Raw genomic sequence first — 19,860 nt, forward strand, 5'->3', positions numbered from 1 at the left:
AAAAGGATAATGGTCCCATATTTTTTTTATTACAGGTTAGCAAAACAAAATCCAATGGATTACAATATTTACATGTTATTTGAAAAATTAAGTAGTGATAAAAGCATGTCACAATCATTGTTTCTTTTTTTTTTTTTTTTTTTTTTCCTTTTTGGTAACCATTACAAACACCCAATCCAGGTATGGAACTGTTTAAATATATTTGAAATGAGGCCAATTAAAAAACAAATACAGACACAGAATGTGTATTTATACTTGTCCCTCCAATGTGTCTTTTCTATGATGTTCCCTCCCTATTAAAAAAAAAAAAAAGAAACAAAAAAAAAACCACCAAAAACCAAACCAAAACAAACCAAAACAAACAAACAAAAAAAACCACCAAAAAAACCCAAAAAAAACTCCAGAAAAATCGAAAGAATCCCCCTAACACACAATTGATGAATCCCCAAAAGCAAAACACCATGCTTCTCAAGTAGCACTTATTCCACAAATGCAACATTTTTGCCATCGCTTTTAAGTGAAGTTCTCCAGGACACAATTTCCTGGAGAGCTTCCTATTTTCCCCCCTCCCCCTCCCCCAGATCCCCCCCAAAAAACAAAAAAAACTAACGAAGACACATGCATTTCTAAAACTAGGTTTCAGTCAAGTACTTTCTACTTTTTGGAAAGAAACTTTTTTTTTCAGTTTTTTTTTTCTTTTCTTGTTTTTCTCTTTTTTTTTTTTTATAATTTTATTTTTTTTTTCCTCTTTTTTGTTCACAATCAGAACATACCATGGGCACCAGATCCTGTATTGGCCGCTCAGGCAAAATCCCCAAATTGAGTTTAAATAGGCTTTCTACCCAAGGAGTAGTTGCAGGATCAGCCACTTAAGGTATGCAGGTTCCTATCCATTCTACACTGCTCCCCTCATGCTAAAAAGCTAAGGAGGAGGGGAAAAAAAACTCAGCAACTCCATCCACTGAATCGAGTTAAAAGTAGTTCTCCAGGCTCAATGTCGTGTGTAACCATCTCACCTCCGCTTGCAAAAAGATGTGTTAACAGACACCCCTCCCTCCCACCACACCAAAACAGATCAAAACAGAACAGAAATACAAACAAAACAAAACAAAAAAAAAAACCAAAAACCCACACACAAACCACAGACGGAATTTAAAAAAAAAAAAAAAGGCAAAAAAAAAGAGGCAGCCAATCTCAACGAAAAGTTACAGTTGTGAGACTGATCGATGTTAATATGACAAACAACAGAACGGTTATGAGGACCCATGTGTTTGGCCCATGAGCTGCATAGCTGTGCTGTAAGTTTGGTTCTTTAGTCTTTTTTTTTTTTTTAAGTTAAAACTTGTTATCTCCATATGTTTAAAATTAACGAGGACAACAACGACGACAACAGCAACAACAAAAAAAGGTTCTATTCACAAGATCTAGTCTCCTTTCCCTGTTCCCCACTCAAAAAGAAATACTCATTTTTACATGAGAAACTTAATTGTGCTGTATTTGTAACACCTCAGGCTGATAGAAAACAAAACATGTGGCAAACAAAACCGCACAATCAGTCACATGAAATCTACCAAATACTAAAATTATAACTGAATACTAACAAACAGCTTACCTGGAATAAAGGATGACAATTCACAAACAGTTATCTAGGAATTAAAGTATCTCTCTCTTTTTTTTGTTTTTTTTTTTTACTAAAATAATTAAAAAAATCACAGTATTTTAAGAAATAAAACCCACACTGGGATTTTAAGCACAATTTGTTTTTCCTTTCTTTAAAACTTTTTTTTTTCTTCCTCCATTCACCACCTTGCCCAGCAGTCTCTCTACATTTAACCACAACAACAACAGGTAGTACTGACAAATGCAGAGATCTCCCTTGGTTAATTCTGAGGTACTAGGAAACAGGTGACTGTTTTAAGCAAAGCAGTTTCTGTTTTGGTTTTTTTTTTTTTTTTTTCTGTTTTCCGTTTTTTTTTTCCGTGTGGTTTTTTTTTTCCTTTTTTTTTTCTCTTTTTTTTTTTTTTTCTTTTCTAAAGCAGTTGCTTTCAGTCTGGAAAAGCATTACGTATTAAAACTAGAAAAACGCACACAAACTTGTGCGTCCAAAAGTTGTCCCCCTACCACTTCTTCCACGCTCACGACGCTTCCACTCATAAAACAATCGAAGTCTCCACTGCAAAGCACGATGTGAAATGTAGGAAAAACACGGGGAGTTGCTTCATTAGTCCAAAGATGAACGTAACTTCCCATTGTCAGATCCAGGAGGAAAACAAAGATGCAGTGATGTAATGGTGCCACTTATTCCATCACTTAAATAACTTTAATATACACACACTCACACAGGTACCAGTGCTTTGAAAATAGATCATTCAGTCCTAAAAGCAGCTTTATTTCTTCCTTCTGCCCTCCCAGCCCGCCCCGCCCCGCTCATCACTGTTCAAGTACTGTCGATTAGAACCACACCAAATGCTTATTCTTATTCGTTTTTGGCCTCCGGGGTGTCTAGGAGAGGTTGGTCAGCAGCCACCATGCTGACGGCTGTTTCCCCGCCGTGGGAGTAGTCCACCACCATGGTCTCGATGCCTTCCTTCTCTTCCGGCAGCGTGCTGGCTGTTTCCTCCACGTCCTCCTTGGGCTGGCTGTCCTCGCTGCTCCTCTGCTTGCTCTCGTTCAGCGCCCTGCGGGAAGCACAGACGGTCGGGCACGGGGCACAGCAAAGCCAGCCCGTGCCTGTTACACGGGGGACAGCAGCTGACCACTCTCCAAAAAGGCAGCCACACCACGCCACCGGCTCCAGAAGAGAGACGGAGGAATGAAGTTGCTGGTGGGACATTCTAGCCCTGAAACCGAATATTTCTTTGCTCTGCGCTGGGACAGATTTGGGATCAGAAGGGAGGACTCAAACTGTGACACTTGGAGTTTATTCCCATCTCCCCAGTCCCTTGTAAACAAGACTTAGGAGGCACCAAGCAAAGGCAAAGGAAAGGAGTGCTTTTCCCAAAGAGTTAATAAAATCCAAGAAAACTTTTCAAAGGTTGCAGCATTTCAAGTACTTATGATTAGACTTACATTCTCTTAACGGTAAGAGAAATTATTTTTTCTTATCCCATCGCAGTTAATGCACAATATTGTATTCAGATGCTTCCCACATGTCAGTAGCCTTGAGTGAAATCTACTCTTTGAACAAACTCTGGCTAGAAAAGAGGTCTCTGCTACCAATGAGATCTACATCAAAGGAAGGAAATAGATTGCTCCAGAGATTCCTATCTGTGATGTGTATCATCCCACAGTGTGCAAACTGGCGTAGAGAGGAACATTTTTTTAAAAAATCAACAGCACACTTAGAGGAAGTCAATCCTGGCCAAGAGGCATTCACCTAGGGACAACCTTAAGTTTTAGAATCACAGTTAAACCCTACAGTTTACAGCCACCCTGGGCAGCAGAGTCATTCGATGACTATCCAAAGACAAATTTGGTCTTCACAGGACTGTGTTTGCATTTACTGCAGCTTTTTGGGAGGGCAGGGATGGGGTGGGGGGAATACACGGAGATTTACTGACACCTTTGGCTGCTTGGCAAGGGAACACAAAACAACTTACATGCCATGCCTCAGCACGTGACGCTCCCACTCAGAGCCCTCGGTGAAGGACCGGCCGCAGAACTCACACGGAAAGCGTTTCTCTGGAGCACTGCTGTCAGGAAACACCATGGGATCTGGAAAAAGACAGCACAGCCCATGAGCTCAGAAATGCCAGGCAAGAAGGGACCATAGTGATCCTACTCCAGTCCTCTCTGCTGCACCTCTCATTCCAGAGAAGCAAAAGGACTTTCTTGTCAAATAACTGGGAAAATGCAGCTGCTGAAAAGAAAAGTGACACTGCAAGTGACACATCCCACCCGAGGTCTTAAAGCATCTCAGCAAGTAAGGGTAACAAGTTGCTAGTCCCTACTCCTCTATTTCAACAAGTGGAATTTAAATTCTAAACCAAAACTGCAAAGCTTAGGACTGAAGTGGCTTGAAAGCAAAATCAAAATCCCCACCCAAGTCCATCTATAATTTTGGAACTGATAGTACAAATTTTGGGCAACACAGGGATTTAACATGTGATTCTTGTAATAGATCATGAAGCCTCACGGATTAAGTCCTGCAACCTAACTGCATAGGTGTTTCATGCTCATCCTAATCTTTTATACAAAGTGCTTGGGGCCTCATTTGCAGGAGTGTCAAGCACCTTGTAAGTCACTGGCAGCTCAGGGAATGACATTCCTGAAAGCCAAGCTCCATGTGAACACAGCCTGCTCTGACAAAAGATTCTCACAAATTAAGAAGATCACCGCACAAGCCATTGAAAATAATTGCATGAACTATCTCACTTGATTCTTTTGCTGGAAATGAGACAGCACCATCTGCTCAGAGCATTAATTCCTTAGCAGGGATTATCTTAAGCAAGAAATCAACAGCATGTCTTTCTGACTCCTCCTGAACTACATAATAAAAGAAAAGGGATTTTGCTTAATTTTGGTTCTAATCTCTGCTCACTTGATTTCTTCACTCTCAGACTTACTCTGTTCAGGATCAGTCTGTGAACTCAAAATTGCTCACACATTCCCTATTACCCACACCTAAGTCCTGCAAATGCATTTTTCTGACACACTTCTCACTAGTTAACCCTTACTTCAGTTTTATACGGAATGGTTCTCGACACAATTTTTTGGCCTTTTCCTGTGAAAGGAAAAAAAAAAATCCACTTTGTATTTCTTATTGTTGGGGACTTATTTATTATGTGGTTAAACATTATAAAGCTGCTGTGTTGGGGAACACCAGAATGCAAACAGCAAATGCCATCAGCTCAGTTTACATCTGGATTTTTGATACCTTAAGTATGGCACAAATGTATAAACACACTGCAACACACAGACTAGCTCATGACACAGAGATAAATATTTTTAGAGGGTAATAGTTGTGGAGGCAAATGCTGCTGATGTTCCGTATAGGAATATAGCTATGGATGGGGCTTGGAGCAACCTGGGATAGTGGAAGGTGACCCTGCCCATGGCAGGGGGTGGGACTAGATGCTATTTAAAGGGCTCTTCCAACCCAAGCCACTCCATAATTTATACCTGTAGTTCCCAGGAAGTTTAACAAGTATTACTCTAGTAAATCCACCACCTCTTCAGACAACACTATCTTGTTCATCCTACTCCCCTGTAAGTTTTGTCTCTAGGGATGTGAATTTGGGCTGCTTCCCTGGAGGATTATCAGAAGGGTACTGGGTACTGCAGAGGAGAAGTGACAGACCACACACACGCCCGACCTCTGTGTGGTTTTGCTCTGCCACACATGTAAACACTCATGGACATTAAATTTTTGCCCATTATGGAAAAAACACCTCTTGATCTACTGAGACCAAGACATAAAGATGAGTAACAGCCTCCCTGAGACACAGCTCTACCTGGGAAAGCTGTTCTTGGCATGGTCTATGCCGGAGACTTCATTTTTCCCCACACATCTCCTTTTATACTATATCCTTTACCAGAAGTAAATGACTCCCTTCCTTTCCCATCCAAGAATGCAGTTCAGCTCTGCCTGTCCACATGGACAATGGCCTTTGTTTGGTCCAGCAGCCCATTTGAAGAAGCCACAAGTTCTGATTTGCACCTTCAGTAATGCACAGAGCAGCTCAAGTCAAAGTGGTGAATCCAGGGAAGAAATCCTGACTCTCCCAAAGTCACAGACCTCAGACAGACACTTGGAGCACACAGAGGCACTCTCAGCAAATCCCACTTCCTGCTAACACCACAAAAGCTAGAATTGCCAGATGCACCCCAGCAGCATCCAGGATTGCACAGTTTGATGTGGTTTGAAAGTTGTGACAGCATTAGCCACTGTGACAGGTTCTGTTTGAAACCACAGGTCTGGCTCTCTGCTACCAGGGCAAACCATTTCTGTGTCAGAAGCATCTTCTGAAAATGCCTAGGGAGATGCCAGTGTGAAACTTAGCATCCTTCAGCTCCTGTCTCACTGGGACATTTTTCAAAAATCTTGCACCTTAAGAGTGATAATTCGCACAACTTACCCTAGAAAAACACAATCAATACAACTGGATCTTTTCTAATATCCTTGTTGTAGTAGGCATAAGCGTTTTCTGCATTTTCTACCTAGTTTACTATAATCTATTACAAATGGTTAAGAGATTGAAAAGGACAAAAAACCTCAATAAAACCAACAGTGAAATATCAACCCTACAGGCCAGAGAAGAAAGAAATGTTGCAAACCAAACCTGAAAATATGCCTGATTTTTTTAGGCTGATCATCCAAACAAGCATGCAGAAATCATTTTAGCCAGTCACAGATTAAAGAAAACAGAGACAGAGGTGAAAAAAAAAAAAAAGTACAGAATCATCAAAATGCTGCCTTGCTTAACTCTGAAACACGAGGATAACACATCTATTAATCCTTGCATGTGTAATACTCCAGCATGGAAGGTGATGTTTTTATACTTCCAGGGTGTAACCTAAAGCCAATCTAAACAATGAATTTCACCTTGGGCTGCCCCCCTGGCACATTCACAGGGATTTGTGAGGCTTGGCAGAGATCACTTTCTTCTCCTTGGTCCAAGCACCACAGCCTCCAAGGTCACCTCAGCACCTGTGCCTGTGTGTAATGTTAAGGTAATTCTCACAAGGACAGCCTGACTTCTCACCCCCTGCTAGCTGTGGGTCTAGACACGACATTAATCAGCCTGCTGCATCTGCAGCTGAGGTGAGCTGGTGCTTTAGTCAAATCATGACACAATTGTTGTTCCAGCCACGAAGCCAAGAGGGTGGGAGCTGTCCCCGAGGAATGCTGAACTCTGAGATGCATGGGGAACTGATGTCCCTCTGATTTTTCTGCTGCTCTACCTCTAAAACCTTGTGCAAGGTATTTTTCATTAAAACATAAATGGTTTCCTATCCAATTGGCTTATGTTCTCATTTAAGTTAAAAGCCATCACTAGCTGCTGCTGATAAGCACAAACTGAATTCTCACTGCAGGGACACAAAATAAAATCCAAGATGCTGGGGTCTTGCTATTAAAAGGTAAGAAGCATGATCTGTACCCCTCTAGTTCTGTAAACTACCTGTGAATCCAGAAATGGGAATTTTTCAATGCCTGAAAACATGTTTTTTTTTTTTTTTTGTTTTTTTTTTTTGTTTTTTTTTGTTTTTTTTTTGTGAAAAGCTCTTGAGTGAGTTTGAAAGCTAAAAAATCAGGAGGAAAATGTTCACTGAACATGGTGGTGATACCTTTAGCTGAAGTACAGAGAACTTGGCAAAGTGGAGTTGTCAGCATCAAGAATTGGGTGGCCTGTTCTTCAAACCATGACGGGACTAAAGATATTAAAGAGTTGTTGCATTATATGATGCATTGTTGCACCAGACAAAACACAGTTACACCAGATATTGAAATAACTTGCCTTTCATGGGAGAAAGCTTTTGGAAAGGAAACCCTTCATTTAATTATGAGAGAACTTACTTGTTCTCTGCTGATCTAAATTCAACCAAACCAAAAGTATGCGGCCTAGCTCTGTTGAAGCCAGTGGGATTATTCTTTGATACAAACTTAGGCACATATTTAAATATAAAATGGTACAGACAGGTGGGCATGGATGTACCCTGGCTCTGGAGCTGCCAACTGCAGCAAATGCAAAAAGGACTGACTGTCTGACAAAGAATGCTGGGCAGAGAGGTAAAAAACAGCCCGTAAAGCAGCCTTCATCCCCCACTTGGACAATGCCAAGTGAAAGCTGGAAACTGGTTACCAAAACACAAAAAATCTGACAGGCCACCAGAATACACTTACTTAGGTTTCCAAGCCCTTATAGATGCTATCTGAACAGGCACATTAGTCACAGATGCTATCTGTGCTTTCTCATAGTGTGTATTCTCTCTGAACAGACAAAGAAACTTGTAAGGAGGATTAGAAATACAAGATTCCCACAGGAGCTGTGTCTTCAGGAAATTCAGTAACATTCTGTTACTATTTCTGCAGAATTTGTGCTGTCCAGTCAACAGCTGAACTGCCATGGTTGGACTGGTGAGGCAGGTTGCAGTGCCCCAAAAAAATCCAACAAGAACCCCCCCAACACATCAAAGAGCTGCACTGACCTCTCTCTTGAGCCTTGGGGCTTAACTCTTCTTCTTTTTCTTCTTCATCACTGCTAGAGCTCTCTGTTTTCCCTTTCATTTGTTCCAACTGGTCCAAGTTAACCCGTCCAACCAGCTCAAAATTACGACTCACCTTTGAAAGAAACACTTCTGTTAGCACTCAGCACAATCACCGACCAGCCAGGAAAGTGGCCACAAATGCAAAACAAAACCGAGTACACCCCCAAAGCCTGCTCAGCTTGTGGTGACATGCAGTCCCCATAATCAAATTAACATTCATTTATTTCCAGGGGCAATGATTCTTCCACCACTGTTTAATCTGCATTTCTCATTTCTGTTTTTTGGTAATTAATGAGATTGGGTAAACCCCCCTCATTCCTTCATCCAAGAAATGCAAAACATCAAGTCATATCCTCATTTTTATGGCATTATTCAACTGCTGTGATCAAACACTGCTACCACACATCCACGCTGAGGGGAAACTCTCTGTGACGGGTTCATTCAGCTTTATTCATGAAAGGATGGTTCTTTTTTTCACTAAGCACATGGCTGCTGTGTGGCTAATACACTCTCATTCATTAATAACAGATTAATTTTCATTACGCCCTGGCTGCAAAGTGCTTTGCAAACTGATATGCAGACTATAATGGGAACACTTCATCCAGCAGTCGAATTCAGCTAACCCTGGGGTGAAATGCACCAGCTACTTAACAGCTCACAGCAGCAGTATGAAAGGAGCAGCTCAGGGCACAGGAGTCAGGAACTGCTCCACATCCAAGAGGAACAGCAGAGCAGCAGCCCAGATTTACAGTGGAGGCGGAGAGTGTGGAGCGTGACCAGGACACTCAGGCTAACACTTGCTGCATGACAAGCACCCTCTGAGCTCATTGATCACTGCTGGGAAGGGTTTTGGATTAATCTTTCATGCAGAGAGACAGCCCTCCAGCAGCACAGGCACTGAGCCACGCAGGCAGAGGGGTTGGAGACGGAGCAAGTGAGTGCAGTACAACGCGTCCTGCAAGAGGCTGAATGAAGTATCAACACCCATTGACTGCTCTTTACCCCTCTGTGGGAAAGGAGACGTGAATGATCCCAAGAAGGATGTGAAGCAGGCTGTAGGATACATACAAAGAGCAAAGTATACTGAATATGGAGGTGTGAAGATTCCTAGTACTGCGTTACAGACAGTTGTGATGAGGTTCTCTAACTTAACACATCACCCACAGAGGTTTAAACAAACAAGACCACACGCAAGACACTTGATTCAACTCAGCTCATGTGAAGGGGCTCTTTTTTGAGATGCAATATACAACCCGGGTAGTATCTGAGCCCAGAACTTAAGACACAAATTGGAGATGTGTAATTTACCCACCAAAAAAGGGGAAGCGATACCTTAAACTACCAGCACCACCACTGCAAATCCAGATCAGAAGGGAGAGCTAAGTTAAGGGAATAATCTTCCCAGCCTGGTGCACTGTGTCAAAAAAGCCCAAGCAATAGTTCCTCCTGGATACAGCAGGCACCTTGCTGTGATGACCAGGAGGTGTGGAACTCCTTCTGTACCATTTGAATCACAGAAGACTCTCCAGAAGTAACAAGGATGGCAGAGGAGCCTAGCATGCCAACATAAATTAACAAAGTTTGGTTTTATAAGATGGCCAAATATTTTTTGAGCATGAAAACTGTTGGGTTTTTTTTTTTTTTTCCTTGGACTTCTGCTGCTAATACCTTCCATATATATTTGGCTTTAAGGAAAAGTCATTCAGTCAATGAAGCCTTTAGTGAGGACCTTGGGCAGCTAAGCTCCAAGAGGGGAAGGCATATAGCTGCCTCCCCTGGCGACCTGCCAAGGAAGCACTCTAGGAAATATTCCAAAACACATCTCAGTTCTAGAACTTAAATATTTCTCAGCTACTAAAATTCAAAGCTAGCAGTCTTTGGAAAGCCTTTAAAGACTGGACCTGATATGCTCTCAGGTAATCCAAAACAACTCCAAAGTGGTTTTAACTGAGGACCTGGTCAGACTTGCTTTTTATCTTTCCCTTGTTAAAGGTAAAAGGGGATGTATAGACCTCTTTGTTATTAAAATATGCGTGGCATGTCATGCTGCTGAAGTTACCAGAGTAATCCTGTGTTTGGAATCTCCTGCCTTTTACAGGGCTGAATCACACTGCCTTGCTATTGTTCCACAACTCCTTCCCCACCCCCCTTTAGATAAACCCAGCATACACAAGAGCCTTTTCCAGATAATCACACTCAGCATGCAGCAGTTTGCCAATTCTGATCAATCTGAACAGCTTCAGAAACGATTATTTTTCAGTTTCTGAAGAAACAACAAGAAGAAAAAAAGATAAATAAAGAGAAAAATGAGAAAGCGAAGCACAACATAGGATTAGTTTTCAGATTTGGGGAGAGAGTCAAAAATAACCCCAGTGTCAAGCTGGCTAGTCAGACATGCAAAGAAACCAATTTAATATTTGCAAAGACTAGACTGCCACAAATTAAAGCTAATTGGATCTTACCTTGTGCTCATCTCGAAGGTGAGTGTCCAGCTCCTCTGTGTGTTTGGTCTCATAGTAGCAGAGTTGGCATTTGTAAGGTTTCAGTTCATTGTGCTTCTCTATGTGCTGCTGCAAGCTCTCATCACTGGAGCAGGTAAAGGTACACTTGTCACAGCGGAAAACAACTCCCTGCAGGTACTTGGACAGCTTGGAACGGCAGACTTCAATGGGAACGACCCTCTCCTCTGTGGGGACAGCACAACATTCACTTAACACCACCAGGAAAACAATCCTGCCTGACAGGGCAGGGTTAATCTCCAAAAGCCACAAATGCAGATGTCCTCTGTGACTGGTGATGGGGTGAAGAGGATGGGGATGGAAGGTTTTGGGCCAAGTGAGACTCCATCTATGAGTCAGAGGAGCAGAGCCTAGGAACACAAAACCAGCCATAAATCAGCCAAGACCAAAAGTGTGCTTTTGTTCAGTATTTGACAGCAGCCGGGAACTGCTTCTAGAGAAGTAATAAACAGGGAAGCTGCAGGGTGCTTCCCAAAGCATCACACACTGCTGGCTCTGCATAAATTGGAGCTGGTGTTCTTACCACCACCCCTAAACTTGCCCTCTGGGGACCGAGAAGGTGAGCAAGGCAGCACCTCTCCCTGGAAAAGGGCTGTGCAAATTCAGCCAGCAGCAGAAACTTCCTGACGTACCCAGAGCTTTCAGGAAGCCCAAACTCTCTGTGCATGATGTACTGAAAATGCTCTTGCTGAGTTTTTAAACTCTGCACTCCCTCTAACAAAGCAGTGAAGTTTAACAGAGCAGCAATTAATTTCGGTCATTTGACACATCCAGAATCTGATGTGTCTCAACACTCATCCACTGTGGTTCCCTCCAGGCTGTGCACACCAGAGAAGCCCCAAATCTAACCGTTCAGATGCGGGTCTCCAGCAGGTCCTCATTAAGGCTTTTGTTACCCAAACTGGCATTTTGAGCTAGAACACTTGAAACTTAGCACTATTCCTCCTTATGCACTGCATAATAAAGGAGGGTTTTTTGATCCTCCTCATCTAGGCTCATCCCCAGGGACAGGAGAAAAAAAAGAGGCCTGAATCTCTTATGGTAGACATGAAGGCTGAAGGAATGTGAGACGTGGCAGTGCACAAATGGATCTGAGCCAACGGGCCCTTTCTTCTAGTGAGAGGGTAAAATTACATCCAAAGACAACTACAGAAACACACACTCCCTTTGCAGCAAGACTTTTTTTGTACAGCTCAACAAAATATTCCATCCTGCCTAGCACAAAACTTATCTATCTCCTAAGTTCCTATTTTTGAAGTTTTCCCCCAAAAAAAGAAAATAAACACCCAAAGACTTATGATTCTTTTCTACACCAACAACAGCTTCTCTAGCTATTAAGAAACCAAATAGTGGCCATTCAGGGTGAAAACACGGGAGGGGAGAATAGGATTTAAGACACAGCAGAATTCAAAGCTGTGCTGCTGAGATCACCAGAGAAACTTTTTACAAGGTTGTTGCAGCTGCGTGCTTTTGGACTCTCAGAAATAAGTGACACAGCCAGTTTCAGAAGTGAAAAAGCCAAGTGAAGTTTTCAAAAACAGAAATACTAATTAAAATACCTTAACATTCACTTTTCCTCTAACACCTGTCAGAGATTAAAGACGCTAAAACACATGATGGTATAAAAAAACTAAATCTACCAGCCTGAAGTAAAGCAGCATTCTCTTATTCACATGAACAAAACCTATTAACCTCACAACCACACACACAGTCCCCAAATCAAAGGCAACACAAATCTTTCTAAATGGAAAGATTTCAATTTCAGGGAATGATTTAAAACTTTTACAAGATGTATTCATGTCAGCGAGCTTCCTCCAAGCTATGATTTTGGAACTTGCAGGGCTTCCTGGACCTGGAATGTTGCATTTCTTAAGGTGATGCTCTCACCTCCAGATTGCCCCTGCAAAGCCCTGTTTATTTAATTACTCATTTAGAATGCACTTATCATGTCTGGACAACCAACAAAACTGCAGCAAACCATAAAGCCCCATACAAAAATTGAAGAGGTAGCTTCTTTACCCCCATGAGTCTTCTTCAAAGCTCAACTGCATCTAATCAAAGACTACTGTAGACACCTCACAAAAAGATGTCTTGACTTGTGGAACAATTTTGCAAGAGTGGTAATTAAAAAATTAACAACAGAATAAACACCTAACAAAGGCATCATCTTGGTTTAAGAAATCCAATCCTTTCACTAGGCTGGAATATTCAGGCTAATTGTATCAGGGAATTAAAGGAAAGGACATTAATGACTAACTATTCTCAGTACTATAACTCAAAGCAGACATACATTTTTTTGCTCAAGGCACAAGAGAGCTCAGAACTCTATTAGTCCTTAGTTGTAAGGAGAAATCTTTGTTCAGCAACACATCAAAGCATATATAACTCAATTCCTTCCCTCAAAGGTAAAAAAAAAAAAAAAAAAGCAGTCCTACTATCTAGACACAGACCAATTACTTGGTCATCCTGGGTTTTGAAGTTGTATGTACAATGGAAAATGCCAGAAAAAAGCATGTGCAAGGAACCAGGATCTGTAGCAAGGAAGCCTTTGGGGATGTGGCTAAATTTGAAAATTTATCTTAAAGGTTACTATTCAAAACATATGGGTGTTATTCTCTTATATGGAAGAAGAAAATCACTAGTTCTTTAAAGGAAGGATAAGAAAAAAAAAATACCCAAGGATTGAAAAGCATAGCCAACAGTGAAGTTGGTAAGTTGGATTCAGCCCTGGAAAAACACCAATATACTTCAAAATGCATGAGGGGAATGCTGCTGGAAAGGATAACATCAGGAGAAAAAGGTGGTCAGGCATCGGAAGGGGCTTCCCTTGGGAGGTTTGGAGTCCCCATGCCTGGAGGTGTCCAAGGAGCACCTGGAGGTGGCACTCAGTGCTCTGGGCTGGAGACAAGGTGGGGATTGGTCACAGGTTGGAATTGATGGTTTCAGAGCTCTTTTCCAGTCTAACTGATTTTGTGACACACAAATTGTATTGTCCAGCATAAATTAAAGGCTAACATGCTGCTAGATCAGGAATTCCCTGTCTCCTCTTGCCTGCCATAAAGACCAGTAAGAACTAGAGAGCCAAACTTCTCCTCACTGACCTGCAGCAGCCTCTGGCTGTGTCAGCCCCCTGGGACAGGACACTTGTAAAGAGTCTGTGCTCCATCTGTACCCACAGGAAAGAGGTTGAGCTGCCCTGGCACTGGTCAGCGGCAGGTGGTACAGGAGAGAAGCTCTTGGAACCTCTCCTTCTTCATGGAAAGCAAATTCCTTGCCTTTTTTTTTTTTTGGTTTTTTTTTTTTTGGTTTTTTTTTGTTTTTTTGTTTTTTTTTTTCTCACTAGGCATTCAAGCTTCTAGCTGATAATGCTTTCACCCTGTGAAATTCTGCCTCTGTAGCCACTCATTAGGAGGCAAATATATTATCCATTTCAAGCACATGCTGTTTCACCAAGGATTAGGGGTGCAGCAACTTGGAAGTAATGTAAGAGTCATGCATCTGTAAACATGCCTTTTGCACAAAAGGAACATTAACTATGAATGGATTGAATCCTTCACTCCTGATTTTAGATACTGCACCACTCCATCTACCTCAAAACTAATCTTCTAGGACGCAGCTCAGGGTTATGCCCTTGCTTTACCAGTGCAATGGCCATAAAACAGGAAGGCTATCTCAAACTACATTGACTATCCCTCAGCCTCTTTTTCAGAACACATTAAATCTTGCCAAAACCATCTGCTTCAGCTGCCACACAATTAAACACAAGAGCAGAGGGCTGTTTTTTAGCTGGATATATGCACCAGAAATCACTCTATGTAGGAACCCTGGATACGTGATGTTAAAGAAAACCCTTTAGTGGCCTCTGAGACTCTTTATCAGCTATAATCCCATTTGCATTAAAACTTACTTTACTCTGTTTTTTCCTCCCTCCAGCACTGTGGTGCAAAACCATTATGTCCTTCTACCATAAGGCTTGTTTCAGCAGCAAAAACTCTTTGAGGTTGGTTTGTGCAACTGAAGCAAGTCCTACAGAAGAAAAGACCCAGAGTCTCATTCACCCAGGAGGTGACAACCTCCTTTCAACTGGTCAGAAACACCTCTGCACAAGCAGTAGAGTTGCTTGAGCTCACGAAGTGCTCTTCCACTTCTGCAACTGGACATTCCCAATACCAAACCTATACATGATGGAAAATAGCCTAAACCCATCCAGTTCCCTCTGTTTTAAAGGTCTGGCATTGTCCGCTGAAGGCCTGGCATGGTCACAAAATAGAGAAAATCAGGCAAAATCTGACACAGCAACACCTTCAAAGACAGGAAGTAAAAGCCAAAGCATCGGCCAAACCCTTGCAACCAAATATGTCAGCTTTGTAATGTGCTTTCTGAATCACTGACAGGTCATTTCCTCAGATGTTCCCTCAGAGCAGCCCTGTTATTAGAAAGAAATCTGAATTCTGCCAAGCTCACTGCACTGTTACAAGAAGGACTTCAAGCTATCAACACACTGAGAAGTGGTATACTACAAGGAATTACGACAGCACTTGTCACACCAGAATCTCCTCCAGGAAAAAGATGGCATGCAAAACCTGTGTTTGCTCACCACCAGTACCCCACTGTGAATCTCTGCCCAACCTGCACGCAGGCAGAGTGCCATCCCAACACATGGGTTTGGATTTCGGCAGCCAACAGACCATCCACAAGCATCAAGTGTGATAGCTGTGGGCAGGAATCCCAGCCCAGAGAGCCCAAACTGCTGTCTCTTCTGAGCTACTAAGCCCACAGTTAATAGAATATAGAAATCCCTACTCCCACTTGTAGCAGGCTTAAAAAACAAAATTTTAAAAATTGAGATGTGTAAGACAGAAAAGGAGTCTTACAGTAAAGCAAAAAATGAGATAATTACTTTGTTCCTAAGAACACGGAGGAGAAAATACTCAAGGAATTTATCAAGGCATATTTGAGGCCTCTGTGGTTAGCTGATAAACCTTTTGGGTGACTTTATGATAACAAGGCCTTAAAGATAACAAGGACATTGGCAGGGCACAACTCTGGCCTAGATCAAAGCTGCAAATTAGGGCAATTCTTTCTAAACAGGTGTTTGATGGCTTTTCACCTCCCTTGAGGAAAAGCTTAAAATCTATCCCAAATCAGCACTGGCAAACTTTGAATTTTACAGGAAATAAATCAGATGCATCTCATAGAAATGAAACAAGAAGACAATCAAGGGCTAGTGACTCCTTAGACATATTTGTCCTCACGCACAGAGAGAGGAAAAATTTAATGAAACCAGTCTGAAATGCTGAATGGAACCAGACCAGGGCCCTGTCCAGCACTCCCCTCACTGGACACAGACATGGACACAGACATTGTTACCTCTGTGCAGAACTATGTGGTCAATCATGTTGCGTTTGTATTTGGTGTGGTAGAGACAGAGAGGGCAGCGAAGGTCTTTGGGTCCTTCCTCAGGGACTGCCGAATGCCCGGCCTCCACGTGCATAGTAAAAGCAGATCTGTGAGAGAGGAGGGGAGACAATGGCAGCAGTCAGGAGGGGAGCAGTGAGGTGCCACAACTCTCTATAAGGGATGTGTGGTGTAAAAAGGTGCAGATGCCACTCAGCCCTGTCCGCACGGCCCCGCAGAGGGACTGCTCACATGAGCGACACATGAGCAGAGGAATCTACAGGCTCGTAGCCTCAAAGCAACAAACACTCTTCGTGACATGATATTCTGCTGCATGGGCTGCTCCATTATAGTCACATTGCTATAGTTAAGATAGCAAAAGAATTCCCATCCTTCATGCTCATTATCTGTCTTCAGGCTGAAACATTCAGTGCGCTTTCTCCGGTGAAGGTTAAATTTTTAGCAAGTTGAACAAAATCCATCAACTGTTCTGGACTTGCAGAGGGGAGGACAAACTTATTTCAGGCAGAAAACATCCTTAACCATCTTGATCTAACCAGATAACCTGTTTAGATTGCGGCCACCAAAGGGATTTTGTTCATATAGTGAGTTCGGCACTGAGTGGTTTAACTTTTACATCATCAGCTGTAATAATCTGAAAACTCAAGACTTAAAATACTGTATTTATTAGGGTGGAAGAATGAATGAATACTTCATAGTACTTCTGAACCAAAAATTTCATGCTGGTATTACACTGGCTGCACACTTACAAGTTGCAAGAGATTTGCATAACGGAAGAAATTAACTGTACATCCATCTAACACAAGCCCAACTACTGAAACCAGAGCTGTCCCTAAACTTGGACCACTGGATAATTTTTTCCTAAAGCAGTGATAAACTTTGCAAAAGCTAAGGGGCTTGACACATTGAACTGGAGTAAAAAGTGGCTTTGGACCCAAATCCAGCAATCATCGAATTCTGCAGGTATATTTCTATCAACTTTGGTCACTGCTCTCATGCTTTTAAGTTTCTAGGGTGGCTTAAAGAGGGGATTGGCATGTTTTTAGGGATTTTTTTGCCTCCTCCTCCCCTTTTTTAAGACAAAAAATATGCTGCTATGAACATGTTTAAATGCTTCCTGATTTATTTCATAATATCAAGGTGAAAGAAAATGGCACTTGCAAGACACAGACAGATTTGACCTGTAAATTTTTGGTAGTATTTAAGACAGAGAGCAATCAGGATACTAAACATAAGCAGCAAATTTTAACATGGAGAGATGAAGCAAAAAAGGGTAGAGACATGTAACTAGAGGCTGTTCACATGTGGATTCTCTCAGGTTTGTGCTCAGCATTTTCTTCAACAGAACTCCTTCCCTTGATCCAGTCCTACTGTTTACTGTCACTCTTAACAAGTTTAAGGCCTCAAAAGTCAGCTCAGGGTGTTATGCTTGAGGGCCCAGCACATCAGGAGGAAATGGTGAACTGCACAGGTGCCTTTTTCTCTTTTCTTACAGAAGAGCAGCTAAAAACACACACACACAAACAAACACACAAGGCACCGAACCTTTAAATTTAAATAATTGGATTTTCTGAAATGTCTCTGTATGCTATCAGATATGCTAGAGAATAGCATCTTTCTATCATTTAAGCTAGAAAGATTGGGGGGAAAATAAAATTACATCAGAAGGGTTTCTTCAGTAAGGTGAAATAAATTCCCCTGTCACTGCTGGACACTTGATTGTCCCACATTTCATGCTGACTGCACGTGGAAATTACATTATTTCTGCAGAGAAAATTTTCACACTTAAGGACAAAAGGATTATGAAATGATAGTTCTTGATTCTCAGAGAATCTCAGAGAAGTAAAGAGGGGTGCAACAGAACTGCCACACTGGACTTACAGAGGGCAGACTTTGGCATGGTTAAGGGTCTGGTTGAGAAAGTTCCCTGGGAGGGCATCCTGGAGGACAAAGGAATCCAGGAACACTGGATGTTCTCCAAGGAGAAAATCCTAAAGGTGCAAGAGCAGATTGACTCCATGTGCCAATAAAGAAATGTGTCTGGAACTCGGAGAAAAATGGAGAGTTTATGACTTTTGCAAAAAGGATTGTGCCAAACGGACAACGGGGATGTTGTGAACCTGTTGGCCTCAAGTTGCACCAGAGGAGATTTGGATTGGATGTAAGGAAAAATTTCTTCCCAGAAAGGGTTGTCAGGCATGGGAACAGGCTGCCCAGAGAAGTGGCTGAGTCACCACCCCTGGAGGGATTTAGAAGATGTGCAGATGTGTCACTAAGATTTAATGTTGGGCTTGGCACTGCTGGGTTAATGGTTAACTCTATGATTTTAAGGGCCTTTTCCATTCTAAACAATTCCATGATTCTGAAACCTACTGCAACTTGTTGTCTGCAGCAGATGGTACCGCCTGTTGTAGGAGAGAAGAAAATGGATTACATGGATGCTGCTGTGATCTGGCATGGCATTTCCTACGCTGCCCTCCCTGGTCAGCAGTGGCTGTGTTCCTGCTCGCCATCAAAGACCTCAGAAGTCTTTTCAAGCGCTGAAAAAAAAAGCCCCTTATGTGTGCAGTTCATCTGTTTTGCACAGTACTTACTTAAAGCCTGTATAAAAGGAACAATCTTTGCACTTGAAGAGCTTCTTCCCTCCGTGCTTGTCGCGGTAGTGGCGCCGGATGCTCTGTATGTAACCCGAAGAGAATTCGCAAAATTCACAGTTAAGGATGGCTTCTGTTTTTTCCACTCCTGCAGCACTCCCAGAAAGTGGGATTGGGCTGATGTTGTTGTTGTTCCTGGCCAAAGCTGCAGACTGGTAGTGGTTCAACTGCTGCTGAACATCAGGAGGCTCCGAGTATGAAGAGTCTGCAGGGAAACAGAACAGAGTTGTTATTCCAGGTGGATCAACAAATCTAAAAAAGGTCTGATGATGCCTGCTCCAGAACCTACTGGCTTCTGGAGGGGATTGATCAAGCTGTTGGTTATGAAACTAACCCTGCTTTCTGAAGGGATTAAGAGGTGCAGCACTTCTTAATCTAATTTAATGTGTATTCTACAATTTATAAAGTGAGAAATATAAATTACTCTTTTTTAGATCTGATTCAGGGAGAAAATGAGTGACACATTTAAATTAGTCTAAAAAGAAGCCTGATTTTAAGACACCTAATTTTTGAAGGCAAAGCCTGTTAATCATACTGCCAAATGTTTTATGTGTTTGGCACATAAATCAGACCAGATCCTCTCAAATATCTTATGCCAGTTCACACAAGGTGAAGATCTGGCACAGGGTACATGTAAATAATCTACCTATATGGAAAAAAATGAAAAAAAGAAGAAAAATAAATGGATACTCTTCCCTACTTAGGCTGATGATGTTAGAAATTAAAGCACCATTGGAAAAAAAATATGTTTAATCATAAATTCCAGTAAAGCAAACTTTCAAACTGCTGCTTGGCCATACTGAGAAAAGAGATCTCTAAAGACACATTCCTTCTGCAAGCCAGCAGAACTCTGCCACACCATTTTAATGGCATGTGGAGGAACAGAGTCCAGCAATGTTTCAGTACTGAAACTGAAAGCTGTAATATGTTGGTTGGATACCCCAAAAAAAGAGTGTGGGGGGAGGAACAGAGTCCAGCAATGTTTCAGTACTGAAACTGAAAGCTGTAATATGTTGGTTGGATACCCCAAAAAAAGAGTGTGGGGGGAGGAAGGGTGGTGT

The 19,860-nt window shown here is 42.0% G+C and overlaps 1 protein-coding gene across 5 annotated transcripts in view; it reads right to left on the bottom strand.

Annotated features, from left to right (window-relative positions):
• Positions 1–602: 602 nt before the first annotated feature.
• The window catches only part of ZNF462 (zinc finger protein 462), an 89,242-nt gene continuing 69,984 nt past the window's right edge, over positions 603–19,860 (bottom strand). For 4 of the 5 annotated variants that reach the window (XM_054003397.1, XM_054003400.1, XM_054003399.1 and 1 more), the window contains 7 exons: positions 18,740–19,004; positions 16,098–16,234; positions 10,671–10,894; positions 8,149–8,281; positions 7,288–7,371; positions 3,600–3,714; positions 603–2,678 (listed from right to left, as the gene is read on the bottom strand). In XM_054003397.1, the coding sequence (XP_053859372.1) occupies positions 2,477–2,678; positions 3,600–3,714; positions 7,288–7,371; positions 8,149–8,281; positions 10,671–10,894; positions 16,098–16,234; positions 18,740–19,004 (1,160 nt within the window). In that variant the 3' untranslated portion in view covers positions 603–2,476. The remainder of the gene's footprint in view (positions 2,679–3,599; positions 3,715–7,287; positions 7,372–8,148; positions 8,282–10,670; positions 10,895–16,097; positions 16,235–18,739; positions 19,005–19,860) is intronic. The other variant, XM_054003398.1, reaches the window with a different exon arrangement.

This window comes from Vidua macroura, chromosome Z (genome assembly GCF_024509145.1).
Source record: "Vidua macroura isolate BioBank_ID:100142 chromosome Z, ASM2450914v1, whole genome shotgun sequence".
Taxonomy (NCBI): Eukaryota; Metazoa; Chordata; class Aves; order Passeriformes; family Viduidae; genus Vidua; species Vidua macroura.